At 42.9% G+C, this 20,959-nt stretch overlaps 1 protein-coding gene across 1 annotated transcript in view; it reads right to left on the reverse strand.

The window, feature by feature from the left end:
* The window catches only part of desi2 (desumoylating isopeptidase 2), a 118,403-nt gene that overhangs the window by 19,215 nt on the left and 78,229 nt on the right, over positions 1–20,959 (reverse strand). Inside the window, exons 3-4 of the mRNA XM_073051590.1 lie at positions 20,378–20,471; positions 11,979–12,120 (exon numbers count right to left, since the gene is read on the reverse strand). Of these exons, the coding sequence (XP_072907691.1) occupies positions 11,979–12,120; positions 20,378–20,471 (236 nt within the window). The remainder of the gene's footprint in view (positions 1–11,978; positions 12,121–20,377; positions 20,472–20,959) is intronic.

A 20,959-nucleotide genomic window follows, 5' to 3' on the forward strand; every position in this document is an offset into this window, starting at 1 on the left:
CTGGGTGTCAGGATCTTTGAGGATCTATCTAACTTGGTCCCAGCATACTGATGTAGTCATAAAGAAGGCAAGACATCGGCTATTATTAGGAGTTTGAAGTGATTTGACGTGTCAGCAAATACGCTTAAAAACTTCTATGGTTGCACCATGGAGAGCATTCTGATAGGCTGCATGACTGTCTGGTATGGAGGGGCTACTGCACAGGACCAAAAGGAGCTGCAGAAAAATCTAGTCAGCTCCATCTTGGGTACTAGCCTACAAAGTATCCAGGACATCTTTAGGAAGCGGTGTCTCAGAAAGGCGGCGTCCATTATTAAAGATCTCCAGCACCCAGGGCATGCACTTTTCTCACTGTCACCATCAGGTAGGAGGTACAGAAGCCTGAAGGCACACACTCTGCGATTCAGGAACAGCTTTTTCCCCTCTGCCATCCAATTCCTAAATTGACTTGGAATCTTTGGACACCACCTCACTTTTTAAAAAAATATACAGTATTTCTGTTTTTGCACACTTATTTTTAATCTATTCAATATACATAATTGATTTACTTGTTTATTATTATTATGTTTTATTTATTTTTTTCTCTGCTAGATTATGTATTGCATTGAACTGCTGCTGCTAAGTTAACAAATTTCACGTCACATGCTGGTGTTAACAAACCTGATTCTGATGAGAAGGAACTGTTTTTCCCAGAGAGTGATGAATCTGTGGAATTCTCTGCCCAGTCAAGCAGTGGAGGCTACCTCACTAAATATATTTAAGACAAGGTTGGATAGATTTTTGTCTAGTAGAGGAATTAAGGGTTATGGTGAAAAGGCAGATAGTTGGAGACGAGTCCATGGCCAGATCAGCCATGATCTTATTGAACGGCACAGCTGGCTCGATGGGCCAGATGGTCTACTCCTGCTCCTACTTCTTACATTCTTATTCTCTAGCTAAATGAATTCCACCTCATCACTGTTCTAAGGTTTGATGGATGCATTACTTGGGTGTTTATTTTTTAACTGTAACTGAAGGCTAATCAAGTTATTGCATTAAATCAACAGATAACACAGGAGGGGATAAAAAAATCAAGTTATTTTCATATTTTTGGAAAATAAAATTAGCTTCTTGTGACTGCTTTCCAAAGCAGTGACTGTTGACTGTGATTGTGACTGTTGTTCTGGAGGAAAATTGTGTACCTCATGTGCACACAAAGGTCTCAAACCAGGTGAAAAATTATTATTTTGCTGGTTTATCAAAAAAGCAAACGGAGGGAGTATTTTGATCAGGATTGTTCAACGGGCCTTATTTTAAGCTCTCATTTGAAATATCGTGTTCTATCATGTGCTTCACCAATCCTCAACATCAAGAGTTCCTCCTCTCGCTCAACTCCATCCAGCTGAGAACATAAGTCCACACTCTCACTCCAATGCAATGCTGAGTGGGTCACCGGTAAACCTGCCTTTAGGATGCAAAACTGAGGCTCCATCTCTCAGATAAACATGAAAACTCAAGACATAAATCTCTCAGTAAACAAATCCTTATGTCCAATACCAAGGGCATGCATTGAAAGTGAAAAGGGGGGTGCAAAGGACAAGTTTTTACTCAGAGTGGTGGATGCCCGGGATTCACTGCCTGGTAGAGACAAATACTTTAGAGGTTTTTAAGAGACTTTTTTGACAGGCACCTGGATACAAGGAAGATGGAGGGATATAGACAATGTGTAGGTATGAGGTATTAGTGTTTGGGTGTTTGAGATTTTCTTTTTAGCTGGATCTTTTCCTGTGCTGTACTGCTCTATGTTCTATGGCTTTACACGAACAAAATATTAGTCATCCATCCCAAATTACTCCCAAGCCATTTCAATGTACAGTTAAATGTCAATAATATTGCCATGCTTAATTTCCTTTCCTGAAGAGATTTTTAAAGTGATCTTACACTAGTTCCAGAACTACTATTGCTTACATTAACTGTCAATTAATAAATTTATTCTGTGCTCCTTACATAGATGGTGTGCCAGAGGATTAGCGAGTAACAAATGTAACCCCCTAGATCAATAGGTCAGTCAGTTGAACTTCGATGACATTACAGAGTGATACAGCACAGAAACAGGCCCTTCAGCTCCACTTGTCCATGTCCAGCAAGATTCCATCTAAGCTAGACCCATTTGCACACATTTGGTCCATACCCTTATCTTTCTTATCCAAGTCTAAATGTCTTTTAATTTTTAATGAGCCTGCCTAAACTATTGTACTTCCTCTGACAGCTTATTCCACATACTGATCATCCTCTTGCCCCTTTACTTCCTATTAAATCCTTCTGTTCTTTATGTCCTCTCGTTCATGATTCCCAGCCCTAAAAGACCATGTGCATTTACCTTAAACCCATCATGATTGTATACATGAAAGCTTGAACAAAATTAAAGATGACCTGGAGAGTAGACCAGAGGACAGAGCCTCAGAATAGAGGGGTGTCCTTATTGAACAGAAGTGAGGAAGAATTTCTTTAGCCAGATAGTGGTGAATCTGTAGAATTCTTTCCCACATTCTATGGGAGCCAAATTTTTATGCATATTTAAGAAAGGGGTTGATCAATTCTTGATCAGTCAGGGCATGAAGGGATACAGGGCAAGGCAGGAGACTGGTGCTGAAAGGAAAATTGGATCAGCCATGATGAAATGGCAGAGTAGACTTGATTGGCCAAATTCCGCTCCGACATCTTATGGCTTAAAAGGAAACCAAGCAAAGGTTTAAGGCTAAATAATGTTAAATAATTACCATAAATTCCAGTGTATAAGCTGACCCCCATTTTCAAGGTTAAAAAAGTGACTTTTTCATGTTATCCTTATATAAGCCAACCCCTTTTGTAGAGGATTTTGATTTAACCAGAAAAGATCTCACATGCCAGTACTCAGCTTTGCTGGATCCAGAACCTGGAAATTCTGTGAACCAGTACCTGCTAAGAAAATAAGCCTACACATTGTAGAGCGTTATAAGCGAATTCTTAATAAATAAATCAGGGAGGGAAGTTTTGGATTAGGTTCCCAATAGTAAAGAATCCTCTGCAATGTAACCCTCGTGAAACCATTTAGTGCCCATCGTAATTTTGTTAAAAACATAACACGGAGTGGCGGGATCAGTACGTGTACTCAGTATAAGTTTGCGACCACCATGTACAAAAGATTGAAACAAATGCAATATGATGCTGACTTCAAGCTGAAGGTTGTTGATTTTGCTAAAGGAATGAACAATTATGCAGCTGCTAAGAAGTTTAGTGTAAACGAGAAACAAGTGAGAGAGTGGAGAAAGGCAGAGGACACACTGAGGGAAATGCCAAAGATGGAATGTGCAAACTGCAGGGAAACATGCCAGTGGCCAGAACTGGAAGAAAAAGTTTTAGAGTGAGTGAATCACCAGAGATCGTCTGGATACACTGTAACCAGAAAAATGATTCAAGTTCAAGAGTTGAAATGCACCGAAAAACACTGTGAGATCAGTGAAAATTTCAAAGCTATGTGAAGTTGGTGCACCCGATTTATGAATAGACATGATCTTGTGTTGAGACAAAAAACAAAGATTGTTCAGAAAATTCCCACAGGGTGTTGTTGTTTACGTTCAAGAACGCTGCTGGATTCAAGCTGGTGGCTTGAAGTGGGTTAAAGAGGTACGGCATTGACATCCCGAAGGTTTCAGGAAGGAAAAATCGCCATTTGTCTGGGACATGTTCAAAGCGCACTTGTCAGGTGAGACAAAAGCAGCATTGAAAGCTGAAAATATGGACATTGCAGTCATCTCCGGTGGTTTGATGTCAGTGCTCCAGCCACTAGATGTGAGTTTAAACAAACTATTCAAAGAATGGTCATGCGTCGACAGTGGAACAAATTTGACTCAAAAACAGCCAATAAATACGACCTGTGTATTCGTTTTTCCAAAGCTGACACCCTAATTTTAGGACCAAAATTTAGGGCCAAATTCTCAGCTTATACACTAGAATTTACAGTAGATAGAAATCTTTTCTGAGTAACAGAGCAGATAAAATTCTAGTATAATAATAAGGCATCAAATAGTCACGTCACATCACAGTTATTGAAAAAGTATTTTAATCTGGTGTCAAATGCAAGATCACAGGAAAAAATAAGCTTCTTCCTGATAGACCCAATAGCCATCAACTTGCCCAAATATTTCTGCTCACCTACAATGGTCATAATGTATGGTGTCAATTTATAGTGGCCAATGAATTTACCAATTTAATTATCATTGGTAAACACAAATTGAAACATTGGGACAATACCCATTGAGATTCGCCATTTTGCAGCGTATGGAGTAGATGCATTCTTAGCGGCTCCTTTTTTTAAAATACATTTTATATCCCACTGTCAGATCCCTTTTAACTTTGATGATTTATTACTTCTACTGAAGGATTTACAATTGAATTACAATGGCCGAAAAAAGTCATTCTGGTATTGAACTGAGAAGTGGCAAGACTTTTCCTGAAACGGAGCAAACGGAACAAACCAAGAACTGGCCTGAATATTTTCCTGCATCCATGTGCTAAATAAATTGTTGTGATAGAGCTTAAGATAGAGTGGCTACTTTGAGAGTCTGGTATTAAGTACACAAATTTGGCTTTCAGAAAAGAGGTGGTACAGAACCTTGGAACATGATGTCATGACAACAACCTGTCCCTCAATATCTGAAAAACAGAATTGCTGGCCAGTAACTTCAGGAAAGTGGGACAGTACACGTGCTCTTGTCTACATCAATAGCATTTAAGTTGAAAGGGTTGAGAGCTTCAGTTTCCAAGGACTGCACTTCAGCAATAACCTGTCATGGTCAATCATGTAGATGCCACAGCCAACAAACCTCAGCAATACTTCCACTTTATTAGGAGGTGAAAGAAATTTGGGCATGTCCCTGTCAAACCTTAAAAATTGTTATTGATGAATGATAGAAAGCATCCTATCTAGACCCCTGTCAAACAAGTTGGAGGCAACATCAGATGCACGACAGCTCTGACAGGGTTTGCAAGTCATTACTTCCTACAAAGCAAATCCCAATAGCATGAATGGCAGCAATGCCTGACTACCAGATGAACTTACTGCCATCTATGCCTGCTTTCAAAGGGAAAACACAACTACAGCTGTAAAGATCCCTACTGCACACAGTGACTCTTTGATCTCTGTCCCAGACGCCAATGTTTGACTGTCTTTAAACAGGGTGACCCCTCACAAGGCAGAAGGTCCCGATGGAGTACCTGGTAAGGTTCTGAAAACTTGTGCCAACCAAATGGCGGAAGTATTCAAGAACATTTTCAACCTCTCACTGGTATGGGCGGAAGTTCTCACTTGCTTCAGAAAGGCAACAATTATACCAGTACCTAAGAAGAATAATGTGAGCTGCCTTAATGATTATCACTCGGTAACACCCACATCTACAGTGATGAAATGAGTTGAGGGGTTGGTCATGACAAGACTGAACCCCTGCATCAGCATTGCAATTTGTCTATCACCACGGTAGATCAACGGCAGATGCAATCTCAATGGCTCTTCACACAACCTTCGACCATCTGGTCAATACAAACACCAATGTTAAGATACTGTTCATCATGCAACACCATCATTCCCACAATCCTGATTTAGAAGTTACAGAACCTGGGCCTCTGTACCTCCCTCTGCAACTGGATCTTCAACTTCCTAACTGGAAGACCAAAATCTGTGCGGATTGGTGATAACATATCCTCCGTGCTGACTATCAACACTGGTGCGCCTCAGGGGTGCTCACAGTTCTTCTCTCTCTATACCCATAACTGTGTGGCTAGGCATAGTTCAAATACCAAGTATAAGTTTGCTGATGATACAACTATTGTTGGTAGAATCTCAGATTTTAAATCGAAGCAAGAGGCGGAGAGTGAAGGCATCTCGGAGAGAAGCCATTTTTTTTAACTGATCGGGGAAGAGAGGCCAGACTGCACAGGCGCGTGACCTAGCGTGCCAAGGTTTAAAAAAAAAGACCACCATATACAGCGGCCATTGGAATGGACTGAGTCAGAGTGGGATGGCTTTGGCATGAACAGGCAGAAGCGAGGTTAGGTTCCGGTAAGTTTTGTTTTGTTCAACTAGAGTAGAGAGAATGCCAGGCAGGATGTTGGAATGCTCCTCTTGCAGGATGTGGGAAGTCAGGGAGACCTCTGGTGTCCCTGACAACGATACCTGCAAGAAGTGCATCCAGCTACAGCTCCTAACAAACCACGTTAGGGAACTGGAGCAGGAGCTGGATGACCTCTGGATCATTTGGGAGAATGAGGAGTTTATAGATAGTAGCTACAGGGAGGCAGTTATGCCAAAGGAGCAGTGCACAGGTAATTGGGTTACCGTCTGGCAAGGGAAGGGGAAAGGCAGGCAGAGCAGGGCTCCCCTGTGGCCATTCCTCTCAACAAGTATACCGATTTGGATACTGTTGGGGGTGGGGGGGGGGGGGGCGGGAATGACTTACCTGGCACAAGCTGTGGAAGCCAGATCTCTGGCACTGAGTCTGGTTCTGCAGTGCAGAAGGGAGGGGGGAAGAAGAAGAGAGCGGCAGTGATAGAGGACTCAATAGTTAGAGGTACAGACAGGAGGTTCTATGGTCATGACAGAGACTCCCGGATGGTTTGTTGCCTCCCGGGAGATTGCGTGCACAGCATTCTGAAATGGGAGGGTGAGCAGCCAGATGTCATGGTACACATTGGTACCAATGACGTAGGAAGAAAGAGTGAGGAGGTCCTGAAGAGTGAGTACAGAGAGCTTGGTAGGAAGTTAAAAAGCAGGACCTCGAGGGTAGTAGTCTCAGGATTGCTACCTGTGCCATGTGCCAGTGAGGGTAAGAATAGGATGCTCTGGAGGATGAACATGTGGTTGAGGAACTGGTGTACGGGGCAGTGTTTTAGATTTCAGGATCATTGGGACTTCTTCTGGGGCAGGTGGGACCTGTACAAAAGAGACAGGTTACACCTGAACTACAGGGGGACCAATATCCTTGCAGGGACGTTTGTTACTGCTATTGGGGGGACTTTAAACTAGATTTGCAGGGGGATGGGAACCAGAGTGCCACAGTAGATAGTGGAGCAGAGGTGAAAATAAATGACGTTACAAGTTTCATGCAAAGTCACAAATAGAAGAGTTGTGTGTGTTGGTAACAATCCTCTGAGGTGTGTCTATTTCAATGCAAGGAGTATTGTGGGGAAGGCTGACGAGCTGAGGTGGAATTATGACATTGTAGTCATTAGTGAAACTTGGCTACAGCAGAGGCAGGACTGGCAGCTTAATGATCCAGGGTTCCGATGTTTCAGACGTGATAGAGGCAGAGGGATGAAGGGTGGGAGGGTAGCATTGCTAGTCAGGGAAAATGTTACAGCAGTGCTCAGGCAGGACAGATTAGAGGGCTTGTCTACCGAGGCCATATGGGTGGAGCTGAGAAACAGGAAAGGTATGACCACGCTAATGGGGTTGTATTATAGACCACTCAATAGTCAGCGAGAATTGGAGGAGCAAATCTGCAGAGAGATAGCAGACAAATGTAGGAAACATAAAGTTGTGATAGTAGGGAATTTTAATTTTCCACGTATTGATTGGGACTCCCATACTGTTAAAGGTCTAGACGGGTTAGAGTTTGTAAAACGTGTCCAGGAAAGTTTTCCAAATCAATATATAGAGGTACCGACCAGAGGGGATGCAATATTAGATCTTCTATTAGGAAACGAGTTAGGACAGGTGATGTGCAGGGGAGCACTTTGCTTTCAGTGATCATAACACCATTAGTTTCAACTTGATCATGAATAAAGATAGATCTGGTCCTTGGGTTGAGGTTCTAAATTGGAAAAAGGCCAAATATGAAGAAATGAGAAAGGATCTAAAAAGCGTGGATTCGGAAAGGTTGTTCTCTGGCAAGGATGTCGTTGGTAAGTGGGAGGCCTTCAAAGAAGAAATTTTGAGAGTGCAGAGTTTGTATGACCCTGTCAGGATTAAAGGCAAAGTGAATAAGAATAAGGAACCTTGGTTCTCTAGGGATATTGGAATTCTGATAAAGAAGAGAGAGATTATGACATGCATGAAACAGGGAGCAAATAAGGTACTTCAGGAGTATAAAAAGTGCAAAAGATACTTAAGAAAGAAATCAGGAGGGCTAAAGGAAGACATGGGGTAGCTTTGGCAGTCAAGGTGAAGGATGATCCAAAGAGCTTTTACAGGTATATTAAGAGCAAAAGGATAGTAAGGGATTAAAATTGGTCCTCTTAAAGATCAGAGTGGTCAGCTGTGTATAGAACCAAAAGAAATGGGGCAGATCTTAAATGGGTTTTTTTGCGTCTGTATTTACTAAGGAAACTGGCATGGAGTCAATGGAAATAAGGCAAACAAGTAGTGAGGTCATGGAACCTATACAGATTGAAGAGGAGGAGGTGCTTGCTGTCTTGAGGCAAATCAGAGTAGATAAATCCCAGGACCTGACAGGGTATTCCCTCGGACCTTGAAGGAGACTTGTGTTGAAATTGCAGGGGCCCTGGCAGATATATTTAAAATGTTGGTATCTACGGGTGAGGTGCCGGAGGATTGGAGGATAGCTCATGTTGTTCCGTTGTTTAAAAAAGGCTCTAAAAGTAATCCGGGAAATTATAGGCCAGTAAGTTTGATGTCGGTAGTAGGTAAATTATTGGAAGGAGTACTAAGAGATAGGATCTACAAGTATTTGGATAGACAGGGACTTATTAGGGAGAGTCAACATGGCTTTGTGCGTGGTAGGTCATGTTTAACAAATCTATTAGAGTTTTTTGAGGAGGTTACAAGGAAAGTGGATGAAGGGAAGGCAGTGGATGTTGTCTACATGCACTTCAGTAAGGCCTTTGATAAGGTCCTGCATGGGAGGTTAGTTAGGAAGATTCAGTCGCTAGGTGTACATGGTGAGGTAGTGAATTGGATTAGACATTGGCTCAATGGGAGAAGACAGAGAGTGGTAGTGGAGGATTGCATCTCTGAGTGGAGGCCTGTGACTAGTGGTGTCCAACAGGGATCAGTGCTGGGTCCATTGTTATTTATCATCTATATCAATGATCTGGATGATAATGTGGTAAATTGGATCAGCAAATTTGCTGATGATACGAAGACTGGGAGGTGTAATGGACAGTGAGAAAGGTTTTCAAAGCTTGCAGAAGGATCTGGACCAGCTGGAAAAATGGGCTGAGAAATGGCAGATGGAGTTTAATACAGACAAGTGTGAGGTATTGCACTTTGGAAGGAAAATCCAAAGTAGAACATACAAGGTAAATGGTAGGGCACTGAAGAGTGTAGTAGAACAGAGGGATCTAGGAATACAGATACAAAATTTCCTAAAAGTGGCGTCACAGGTAGATAGGGTAGTAAAGAGAGCTTTTGGTACATTGGCCTTTATAAATCAAAGTATTGAATATAAGAGTTGGAATGTTATGGTGAGGTTGTATAAGGCATTGGTGAGGACGAATTTGGAGTGTTGTGTGCAGTTTTGTTCACCGAATTACAGGAAGGATATTAATAAGGTTGAAAGAGTGCAGGGAAGGTTTACAAGGATGTTGCTGGGACTTGAGAAACTGAGTTACAGAGAAAGGTTGAAGAGGTTAGGACTTTATTCCCTGGAGTGTAGAAGGATGAGGGGAGACTTGATAGAGGTATATAAAATTATGATGGGTACAGAGTGAATGCAAGCAGACTTTTTCCACTGAGGCTAGGGGAGAAAAAACCCAGAGGACATGGGTTAAGGGTGAAGGGGGAAAAGTTTAAAGGGAACATTGGGGAGTGGCGTCTTCACACAGAGAGTGATGGGAGTGTGGAATGTGCTGCCAGATGAAGTGGCACTTTTAACATTTAAGAAAAACTTGGACAGGCACATGGATGAGAGGTGTAAGGAGGGATATGGGTCAGGTGCAGATCAGTGGGACTAGGCAGGAAAATGGTTCAGCACAGCCAAGAAAGGCCAAAAGGCCTGTTTCTGTGCTGTAATGTTCTATGGTTCTATGGAGATGAGAGGACGTACAGGAGCGAAATATGCCAACTAGTGGAGTGGTGTCGCAGCAACAACCTTGCACTCAATGTCAGTAAGACTAAAGAGCTGACTGTGGACCTCAGGAAGGGTAAGACGAAGGAACACATACCAATCCTCACAGAGGGATCAGAAATGGAGAGAGTGAGCAGCTTCAAGTTCCTGGGTGTCAAGATCTCTGAGGATCTAACCTGATCCCAGCATATCAATTCCAGTTATAAAGAAGCCTACACAGTGACTATCTTCATTAGGAGTTTGAAAAGATTTGGTATGCCAACAAATACACTCAAAAACTTCTGTAGATGTACTGCGGAGAGCATTCTGACAGGCTGAACCACTGTCTGATATGGGGGGGGGGGGAGGGGGCTACCACACAGGACTGAAAGAAGCTGCAGAGGGCTGTAAATTTAGTCGGCTCCATCTTGGGTACTAGCCTACAAAGTACCCAAGACATCTTCAAGGAGCAGCGTCTATTATTAAGGACCTCCAGCACCTTTTCTCACTGTTACCATCAGGTAGGAGGTACGTGATGGCAAACACTCAGCGATTCAGGAACAGCTTCTTCCCCTCTGCCACCCGATTCCTAAAAGGACATTGAATCCATGAACACTACCCCACTTTTTTAATCTATACTGTAAATAAATAAATAATTTGTTTCTTTATTATTTTTTCCTCTTCTTCTATATTATGCATTGCATTGAACTGCTGCTGCTAAGTTAAACAAATTTCACGACACCGGTGATAATAACCCTGATTCCGACTTGGTATGGCAACTGCTAGGCACATGACCCCAAAAAACTGCAGGAATCTGTGGACACTCTCATTAGCACAAAAACAATCAATGACCACTTTATTAGGGTCCTCCAGTACCTATATTTGTGGTCTTCTGCTGCTGTAAACCCATCCACTCAGAGATGCTCATCTCCACAACATGTTGTTATTTGAATCACTTTCCCTTCCTGTCACTTTGAACCAGTCTGGCCATTCTCCTTGACTTCTCTCATTAACAAAGCATTTTTTCTCACAGAATTGCTGCTCACTGTGTTGTTTTGTTTTTTTGCACCATTCTCTGTAAACTCTGGAGATTTTTGTATGAAAATCCCAGAAGATCAGCTGTTTCTGAGATACTCAAACCACCCCAACAATCATTCCACATCAAAGTCACTTAGATCATGTCTTCCCCATTCTGATGTTTGATCTGAACAACAACTGTATCTCTTTACCATACCAGCATGCTTTTAAGCATTGAGCTGCTACCATTGATTGGCTTGTTAGTTATATGCATTAACATCCAGTTGTATAGGTCTACCTAATAAAGTGGACACAGAATACTGAATGGTATTGGTGTTAATGATACTGCGGTTCAGTGGGCCAATGGACCAGTTTCCTTGTTTATATGACTATAATTTAAAACAAGACATTATACTTTACTGGATTAAGAATTGAATTAAGGGACATCTGGTTTTTGCAAAATCCATTTTTATATAAACTTTACTCCTCAATTTTGCAAGCTTTCTTTCCAGAACCAATACATCAGTGACATCAAAGGAAATGGTTCCTCTGTATGCTTAGTAAGCAACTAAGGAATGAGTAGTGTTTATATATGGATAGTTTTACAGTAACACTCCAGTTATGTTCCTAAGAAACCATGCATTATAGAAAGTTGTGTTAGAGTAGAATAGGCTGCAGTTGCCTTCAAAGCACAGATTTAAACAAATTTTCCCAATCATGGTTTAAGCAACGTGGGCTGTATAAGACAATAGTATTCTTAATTCATTATAACCAATTCATGTAATGAAAACACACAATACAAGAGAACTATCTGCACAATATTTGTTTTTAAAAAGAGGAGGAAAACAGAAGAGATGAATGCAAAGTGAGAGGGGGAGGGAGTGTGGGGAGAAGTAATAACTGAAGTCTCCATACTGGTTACATGAATTTCAATATACTTGCCTCTGATATAGCTGATGAAAAATGGTTACAATTTTTGTGCATTAGATGATAAGCATTTCCCTTGTATTCTTTTCCTAGCTCTTCAACAATGTGTTCTACATCATCCTCTGTAAAGTCAGTGCTACCCATTACAATGGCTTGTCTGCGGAGTACAACACAAACAGATTAAGTGAACACAACAAACATTCAACAGCATTAAATCAAAAATGTTTCTTCTTAGTTTCTGATTCAGATTTATTTTTCACATGAACATCAAAACATACAGTGAAAAGCATTGTCTGCATGTTTACAGTGTGGAAATACCTTGGGCCAACTATTCTTCAACAAAAGGGCAAATATAATTTGTAGTAGAAGAGAATTCAGCACATTCTAATTCCAGCTATTACTTTTGATTCATACAGTGCCTTCTCAATATTGTGGAACTGCATAATGCCATCATAACAATACTATTATCACAAAGGCCTCCCCAAGAACACCATTTTTACAGAGTGGTAAGGACGGATAAGGAATGCCTGCCTGGCAACGAATGAGACCACTGCTGGCACTAGCCGCATCATTATCAAGTTACACACTATATGAAGAGATTCTTTATTTTCATCTTCAAATCATTCCATTTTGTCCCATCTATTTCTAGCTAAATACTTGTATCCATGAGTCTGTATTACCAGCTTCTTCCAGTCCCTGCAAGCACCAATAAAAGTGTAGTGTAGAAACACAGAAAACATGCAGCACATACAGGCCCTTCGGCCCACAAAACTGTGCCGAACATGTCCTTACCTTGAAACTACCCAGGCCCTCTATTTTTCTAACCTTAGAACTACCCCGGCCCTCTATTTCTCTTTTCTAACCTTAGAACTACCCTGGTCCTCTATTTCTCTAAGCTCCATGTAGCCATACAGGAGTCTCTTAAAAAACGCTATCGTTTCTGCCTACACCACCACCGCCAGCAGCCCATTCCCAGCACTCACCACTCTGCGTAAAAAAACTTACCCCTGACATCTCCTCTGTAACTACTTCCAAGCACCTTAAAACTACACCCTCTCGTGCTATCCACTTCAGCTCTGGGGAAAAGCCTCTGAATATCCACACAATCAATGCCTCTCATTATCTTGTACACCTCTATCAGGTCACCTCTCATCCTCCATCACTACAAGGAGAAAAGGTTAAGTTCACTCATCCTATTCTCATAAGGCATGCTCCCCAATCCAGGCAACATCCTTGTAAATCTCCTCTGCACCCTTTCTATGGTTTCCAGGTCCTTCATGTAGTGAGGTGACCAAAATTAATTCCTTCGGCAGTTTGAACGTTGCACGACTGCACAAGTGCGTGAAAGTCGGCCCGTGACACAGTGGGAGAGTTTAAAAAGCGAGCAGATTAACGGAGCGGGTGACGGAGGAGAGGGAGACAGAGTAGGAAGGCTTTGGCTCAAGTGGCTTCGGCGATCAGAGGCTGAGGACAAGCTTGCTCCCATTCAGGTAAGGCCGGGTAAGCTCCTTTAATTAATCTAATTAGCTCAGGAGTAGATAATGGAGGCAGCAGTTAGGGCAGTCGAGAGCTCTGTTTGCAGTATGTAGGAAGTCAGGACGATCACAATTGTCCCTGATGACTACACCTATAAAAGATGCATCTAGCTGCAGCTCCTGACAAACCAAGATAGGGAACTGGAGCTGGAGCTGGAGCTGGATGAAATTCGGATCATTCGGGAGGCAGAGGCAGAAATAGACAGGAGTTTCAGGGAGATAGTCACCCCTAGGAGTCAGGAGACAGGTAGTTGGGTGACTGTCAGGAGAGGGAAGGGGAATAGACAGAATGAGCAGAGCACCCCTGTGGTCATTCCCATCAATAATAAGTATACCATTTTGGATACTGTTGGTGGGGACGACCTACCAGGGACAAGTTGCAGTGGTTGCGTCTCTGGCACCTAGACTGGACCCTCAGCTCAGAAGGGAAGGAGGGAAAAGAGGAGAGCAGTAGTGACAGGGGACAGATAAGAGGTTCTGTGGAAGAGATCGAGAATCCCAGATGGTCTGTTGCCTCCCTGGTGCCAGGGTCCGCTATATCTCGGATCGAGTTCTCAGTATTCCCAGGAGGGAGGGTGAGCAGCCAGATGTCGTGCTCCATGTAGGGACCAATGACGTGGATAGGAAGAAGGAGGAGGTCCTGCAAAGAGAATTTAGGGAGTTAGGTGCAAAGTTGAAGGACAGCACCTCCAGGGTTGCAATCTCAGGATTGCTACCTGTGCCACATGCTGGTGAGGGCTTCATGTTTCTGGACAACTCTGCCTTGTTCCAGAGAAGGTGGGACCTGTTCCAACAGGATGGGTTGCACCTGAACTGGAGGGGGACTAACATCCTTGCGGGAAGGTTTGCTAGTGCTGCTCCGGTGGGTTTAAACTAGATTTGCAGGGGGAGGGGAACCAGAGTGTTAGAGCAGATGGTGAGGTGGAGGAGGATAAAGGTCATGACAGAGATGCAAGTATACTGCATGGAGTAAAGCCAGATCTAAAATATAAGGAGGCTTTGAGGAAAGAGAAACAGAATAAAGGGTGCAAGGGTAGTAAGGTAGAAGGGCTAAAGTGCATGTACTTCAATGCAATAAGCATCAGGAACAAAGGTGATGAACAGAGAGCTTGGATACATACATGGAATTATGATGTAGTGGCCATTACTAAGATTTGGCTGGCACCAGGGCAGGAATGGATTCCCAATATTCCTGGATTTCAGTGCTTTAAAAGGGATGGGGGGGGGGGGGGAAGGGGAGGAGGGGTGGCATTACTGGTCAGGGATACTATTACACCTACAGAAAGGGTGGGTAATGTAGCAGGATCCTCTTTTGAGTCAGTATGGGTAGAAGTCAGGAACAGGAAGGGAGCAGTTACTCTATTGGGAATATTCTATAGGCCCCCTGGTAGCAGCAGGGATACCGAGGAGCAGATTGGGAGGCAGATTTTGGAAAGGTGCAAAAATAACAGGGTTGTTATCATGGGTGACTTTAACTTCCCTAATACTGATTGGCACTTGATTAGTTCCAATGGTTTAGACAGGGCAGAGTTTGTTAAGTGCGTCTAGGACGGACTCCTGTCACAGTATGTTGACAGGCCGACTAGGGGCGAATGCCATACTAGATCTAGTATTACGTAGCGAACCCAGTCAGGTCACAGATCTCTCAGTGGGTGAACACCTGGGGGACAGTAACCACTGCTCCCTGGCTTTAGCATTATCATGGAAAAGGATAGAATCAAAGAGGACAGGAAAACCTTTAATTGGGGAAGGGCAAATTATGAGGCTATAAGGCTAGATCTTGCAGGTGTGAAATGGGATGATGTTTTTGCAGGGAAAAGTACTATGGACATGCAGTTGATGTTTAGGGATCTCTTGCAGGATGGTAGCGATAGATTTGGCCCGGTGAGGAAGATAGGGTGAGGGAACCATGGGTGACAAGTGGGGTAGAGAATCTAGTCAGATGGAAGAAGGCAGCTTATATGAGGTTTAGGAAGCAAGAATCAGGTGAGTCTATTGAGAAATATAGGGTAGCAAGAAAGGAGCTCAAGAAGGGGCTGAGGAGAGCAAGAAAAGGGCATGAGAAGGCCTTGGCGAGTAGGGTAAAGGAAAACCCCAAGGCATTCTTCAATTATGTGAAGAATAAAAGGTTGACAGGAGTGAAGATAGGACCGATTAGAGATAAAGGTGGGAAGATGTGCCTGGAGGTTGTGGAAGTGAGCGAGGTCCTTAATGAATACTTCTCTTCGGTATTCACCAATGAGAGGGAACTTGATGATGGTGAGGACAGTATGAGTGAGGTTGATGTTCTGGAGCATGTTGATATTAAGGCAGAAGAGGTTTTGGAATTGTTAAAATACGTAAGGACAGATAAGTCCCCGGGGCCTGACGGAATATTCCCCAGGCTGCTCCATGAGGCGAGGGAAGAGATTGCTGAGCCTCTGGCTGGGATCTTTATGTCCTCGTTGTCCACGGGAATGGCACCGGAGGATTGGAGGGAGGCGAACGTTGTCCCCTTGTTCAAAAAAGGTAGCAGAGATAGTCCGGGTAATTACAGACCAGTGAGCCTTACGTCTGTGGTGGGAAAGCTGTTGGAAAAGATTCGTCGAGATAGAACCTATGAGCATTTAGAGAATCATGGTCTGACCAGGGATAGTCAGCATGGCTTTGTGAAGGGCAGATCGTGTCTAACAAGCCTGATAGAGTTCTTTGAGGAGGTGACCAGGCACATAGATGAGGGTAGTGCAATGGATGTGATCTACTTGGATTTTAGTAAGGCATTTGACAAGGTACCACACGGTAGGCTTATTCAGAAAGTCATAAGGCATGGGATCCAGGGAAGTTTGGCCAGGTGGATTCAGAATTGGCTTGCCTGCAGAAAGCAGAGGGTCATGATGGAGGGAGTACGTTTGGATTGGAGGGCTGTGACTAGTGGTGTCCCACGAGGATCGGTTCTGGGACCTCTACTTTTCGTGATTTTTATTAACGACCTGGATGTGGGGGTAGAAGAGTGGTTTGGCAAGTTTGCAGATGACACAAAGATTGGTGGATAGTGTTGAGGATTGTCGAAGATTGCAGAGAGACACTGATAGGATGCAGAAGTAACAGATGGAGTTCAACCCGGAGAAGTGTGCGGTGGTACACCTTGGAAGGACAAACTCCAAGGCAGAGTACAAAATAAATGGCAGAATACTTGGGAGTGTGGAGGAGCAAAGGGATCTGGGGGTACATGCCTCACAGGTAGATAGAGTAGTTAAGAAAGCTTATGGAGTGTTAGCTTTCATAAGTCTAGGGACAGAGTTTAAGAGTTGTGAGGTAATGCTGCAGCTGTATAAAAGTCTGGTTAGGCCAAACTTGGAGTACTGGTTCCAGTTCTGGTTGCCTCACTATAGGAAGGATGTGGAAGGATTGGAAAGGGTACAGAGGAGATTTACCAGGATGCTGCCTGGTTTAGAGAGTATGTATTATGATCAGAGATTAAGGGAGCTAGGACTTTACTCTCTGGAAAGGAGGAGGATGAGAAGAGATATGATAGAGGTATACAAGATATTAAGAGGAATAGATATAGTGGACAGGCAATGCCTCTTCCCAAGGGCACCACTGCTCAATACAAGAGGACATGGCTTTAATGTAAGGGGAGGGAAGTTCAAGGGGGATATTAGAGGAAGGGTTTTTACTCAGAGAGTGGCTGGTGCATGGAATGCACTGCCTGAGTCTGTGGTGGAGGCAGATAAGCTAGTGAAATTTAAGAGACTAACAGACAGGTATATGGAGGAATTTAAGATGGAGGGTTGTATGGGAGGCAGGGTTTAACTGTGCTGTATTGTTCTATGTTCTATGTTAAATTAAGCACAGTACTCCAAGTGGGGTCTGACCAGGGTCTGAGATAGCTGCAACATTACCTCTCGGCTCTTAAACTCAATCCCACAATTGATGAAGGCCAATGCACCGTATGCCTTCTTAACCACAAAGTCAACCTGCATAGCAGCTTTGAGTGTCATATGAATTTCAGTAGTGTATATGGATTTCAGCAAGGTACCCCATGCAAGGCTTACTGAGAAAGGGAAGAGGCACGGGATCCAAGGGGACATTGCTTTGTGGATCCAGAACTGGCTTGCCTACAGAAGGCAAAAAATGGTTTTTGATGGGTCATATTCTGCATGGAGGTCGGTCACCAGTGGTGTGCCTCAGAGATATGTTCTGGGACCCCGACTCTTCATGATTTTTATAAATGACCTGGATGAGGAAGTGAAGGGATGGGTTACTAAACTTTCTGATGACATAAAGATTGGGGGTGCTGTGAATAGTGTGGAGAGCTGTCAGAGGTTACAGCGGGACATTGATAGGATGCAAAACTGGGCTGAGAAGTGGCAGATGGAGTTCAACCTAGATAAGTGTGAGGTGGTTCATTTTGGTAGGTCGAATATGATTACAGAATATAGTATTAATGGTAAGACTCTTGGCAGTGTGGAGGATCAGAGGGACCTTGGGGTCCGAGTCCATAGGATGCTCAAAGCTGCTGCACAGGTTGACTCCGTGGTTAAGGCATACGGTACATTGGCCTTCATCAGTCTTGGGATTGAGTTTAGGAACCAAGAGGTAATACTGCAGCTATATAGGATCCTGGTCAGACCTCACTTGGAATACTGTGCTCAGTTCTGGTCACCTCTTAATAGGAAGGATATGGAAACCATAGAAAGGGTGCAGAGGAGATTTACAAGAATGTTGCTGGACTGGGGGAGCATGCCCTATGAGAATAGGTTGAGTGAACTCTGCCTTTTTCCTTGGAGCGACGGAGGATGAGAGGTGACCTGATAAAGGTGTATAAGATAATAAGAGGCATTGATTGTATGGCCTTTTCCCAGGGCTGAAATGGTTAGCATGAGAGGGCACAGTTTTAAGGTGCTGGGGAGTAGGGACAGATGAAGATATCAGGGGTAAGTTTTTTACGCAAAGAGTGGTTAGCACGTAGAATGCAGTGCCAGCGACTGTGGTGGAGGTGGATATGATTGGGTCTTTTAAGAGACTCCTGGATAGATACATGGAGCTCAGAAGAATAGAGGGCTATGGGTAACCCGAGGTAATTTCTAAGGTTAGGACATGTTTGGCATAGCTTTGTGGGCCAAAGGGCCTGTATTGTGCTGTAGGTTTTCTACGTTTCTATGTAAACTTTTAGAGTTATAGAGAAGTACAGCACAGAAACAGGCCCTTTGTCCCATCTCCTCCATGTCAAATCCTTTAAAACTGCCTACTCCCATGGACATGCACCGGGACCAAGCCTTCCATACCCCTACTGTCCACGGGCCATCTAAACTTTGCTTAAATGTTGAAATCGAGTTTGGATGCACCACTTGTGCTGGCAGTTCATTCCACATTTTCATGACGCTCTCAGTGGAGAAGTAACCACTCACGTTTTCCTTAAACTTTTTTAGCTTTCACCTTTAACCCATGGCCTCTGGTTGTACTCTCACCCAACCTCAGTAGAAAAGCCTGCATTTGCCTATCTATAACCCTCATAATTCTGTATAACTATTACATTTCCTCTCAATGTTCTACATTCTCAAATCCTAATCAATTCAATCTTTCTTCATACCCCAGGTCCTCCAGACATGGGAACATCCTTGAAAATTTTCCCTGTACTCTTTCAACCGTTTTAACATCTTTCCTGTGGGTAGGTGACAAAACCGTACAGAATACTCCAAATTAGACCTCACCAACGTCTTATACAACTTCAACATAACATCCCATCTCCTGTACTCAATACATTGACTTAAGAAAGGCCAATGTACCAAAGCTTTCTTTACAACCCTATCAACCTGTGATGCCACTTTTAATGAATTATGGACCTGTATTCCAGGTCCCTTTATTCTATCAGACTCCAAAGTGCCCACTGTTCACTGCATACGACCTACCTCGGTTTGTCCTACCAAAGTGCAAAACCTCACACTTGTCTGCATTAAATTCCACCTACCATTTTTCAGCCCATTTTTCCATCTGATGCAGATGCTCTGCAAGCCTTCCTCACTATCACTACACTCCCAATTTGATGTCATCCATAAGTTTGCTGATCCAGTTAACCATATTATTATCCAGATTATAAACTACAATGGACCCAGCACCGATCCCTGTGGCATTCCACTCACTGGTCACAGGCCTCCAGTCAGGGAGGCAACCATCTACAACCACTCTCAAGCTTTTCCCACAAAGCCAATGACTAATCCAATTTACTATCTCATCTTCAATGCCAAGCGACTGAACTTGAATAACCTCCCATGTGGGATCTTGTTAAATGTCTTGCTAAAGACTATATAGACAGCATCCTTGCATCATCCACTTTCCTGGTAACTTCCTCTAGAAACTCTACAGCATGGGTTAGATAAGACCTGCCACGCACAAAGCCATGCTGACTATCCTTAACCAGTCCATATCTATCTGAATATTTATACTGTCTATCTGGTCCCTTAGAATAACTTCTAATAACTTTCCCACAACTGATGTCAGACTCACCAGCCTATAATTTCCTGCTTTATGTTTTGTGCCTTTCTTAAAGAGTGGAATAACATTGGCTATCCTCCAACTCTCTGGTACCTCTCCTGTCACTAAGGGTGATTTAGATATCTCTGCTCCATCTTTGCAGCTCTGCTCTCTTAAACTCTCTCAAAAATCGCCCTCTCTTACTTTTATATTAAGAACCCAGTTCATAATCGCTTTAGCAAAAGTGCAAAATTGATGCAGTGATGTGCATCCAGCAATGAGAGGCTAACCAACTGCAATTTCATGCCATTTTTAAATAGAAGTTTTGTTTTGAGATTTTCTTTGGAAATGAGTTTTATTTTTGAAGGTGACAAATGTATGGATTAAAGAATGATTCCTACTTACTTACTTCTATTACTCACTTACTTAAATTTAAATGTTTCACCAAGTTCAGTTGAATCTCCTGGAGTGATCTCAAATATTCCTGAAAATGGATATGGATGGCCTCCATATGCAAACTCTGTCATAAATGAAAAGTCTTCATTAGGAAATATAATCTTACACGACAGTTCGTTGTACAATGACACTGACTTTAGGATATTAAATTACATGCTAATACACTTAGCAAAAGCAGAAACTGTCAATTAATGTCATGTTGAGCTATCGTAAGGCTTGTAAATGGTTGATAATTTGCTGCAACTTAACTCAAAATCTTCAAAGTTATATTTCCACTACCATATGGAATAATTTTAAAACCACATCAGGGTACAGACGTGACCAGAAAAGATTGGACTTAAGATTCTGTCAGCTTCAAATGAAACTCTAAAATGAGCAACAAACAAAATACTGAAGAAACTCAGCGGGATCAAGCAGACCAGTCTGAATGAATAGTCTTGATCAGAAATGTCAACTGTCCTCTCCCTCCCATGTTGCAGTGCATTGAATTTTGTAAAAATATTAAATGGAAGCCAGAAAAATTCCATGTGACATAGAAAACCCTACAGGGCC

This window comes from Hemitrygon akajei, chromosome 7 (assembly GCF_048418815.1).
Source record: "Hemitrygon akajei chromosome 7, sHemAka1.3, whole genome shotgun sequence".
NCBI lineage: Eukaryota > Metazoa > Chordata > Chondrichthyes > Myliobatiformes > Dasyatidae > Hemitrygon > Hemitrygon akajei.